Genomic DNA, 900 nt, shown 5'->3' with positions numbered 1-900 from the left:
GGGCTGCTGGGGACTGCTTCTGGGCTGGGGGCTCCGGGCTGGGGGCCCCCTGACACCCCGCGCCCCCCAGGGCCAAGTGGACAGAGAGCGAGATCGAGATGCTGCGGGCGGCCGTGACGCGCTTCGGCGACGACCTCAACCGGCTCAGTGCCGTCATCAAGGAGCGCACGGTGTAAGGGCGGGGGCGGGGGCTGGAGGGGAGCCCCACACCCCTCAACCCCCGCCCCAGCTCACCTTGGCCCCACCCTTTCGCCCTGGCAGGGCCCAAATCAAGGCTACAGCCAAGCGCAAAGCCTACGAGGACAGCGGGGTGCCGCTGCCAGCTGACTCCCCCAAAAAGGGGCCCAAGAAGGGGGGGCACAGTGGGGTGCCCCCTGCCCCTGACGCCCCCCCTGCCAAGAAGCAGAAGGCCTCAGGTGAGCTGTGAAGCCCCCCCCCAATCCTGGGGTCCCCCCGGGCAGGGGATTGACCCCCCATTCAATCCTGGGGCTCCCCTGGGCTGTGGGAGGGGCTTGAGACCCCCCCCCCCATTCAACCTTGAGGTGTCCCTGAGCTGCTGGATGGAGGCTGAGATCCCCCCGTTCAGTCTTGGGGTCACCCCAGGCTGCAGCAGGGGTTGAGATGCCCCATTGAATTTTGGGATCCCCCCCCAGCTGAGTGAGGCACTGAGACCTCCTTTCCATCCTGGGGTCCCCCTGGGTTGCAAGATGGGGTTTGAAACCCCGCCCATTCAGTATTGGGCTCCCCCGGGCCGGAACAGGGGGCTGTGTGCAGGGGAGGAAGTGGCAGGGGTTTTCGGGGGCCCCCCACCCATGCTGCTCCCCTAGACGTGACGCTGAGCGCCCTGAACGATGCGGACGCCAGCAGCGACCTGGTTGACATCGAGGGACTCGATGCACC

General features: G+C 67.8%; 1 protein-coding gene across 1 annotated transcript in view; it reads left to right on the top strand.

Moving 5' to 3' along the window:
- The window catches only part of CUNH17orf49 (chromosome unknown C17orf49 homolog), a 20188-nt gene that overhangs the window by 18499 nt on the left and 789 nt on the right, over window positions 1-900 (top strand). Inside the window, exons 4-6 of the mRNA XM_025211095.1 lie at window positions 71-172; window positions 262-416; window positions 828-895. Of these exons, the coding sequence (XP_025066880.1) occupies window positions 71-172; window positions 262-416; window positions 828-895 (325 nt within the window). The remainder of the gene's footprint in view (window positions 1-70; window positions 173-261; window positions 417-827; window positions 896-900) is intronic.

Source organism: Alligator sinensis, unplaced genomic scaffold (genome assembly GCF_000455745.1).
Source record: "Alligator sinensis unplaced genomic scaffold, ASM45574v1 scaffold553_1, whole genome shotgun sequence".
NCBI classification, from domain to species: Eukaryota; Metazoa; Chordata; order Crocodylia; family Alligatoridae; genus Alligator; species Alligator sinensis.
This window is presented reverse-complemented; position numbering and strand designations above follow the sequence as displayed.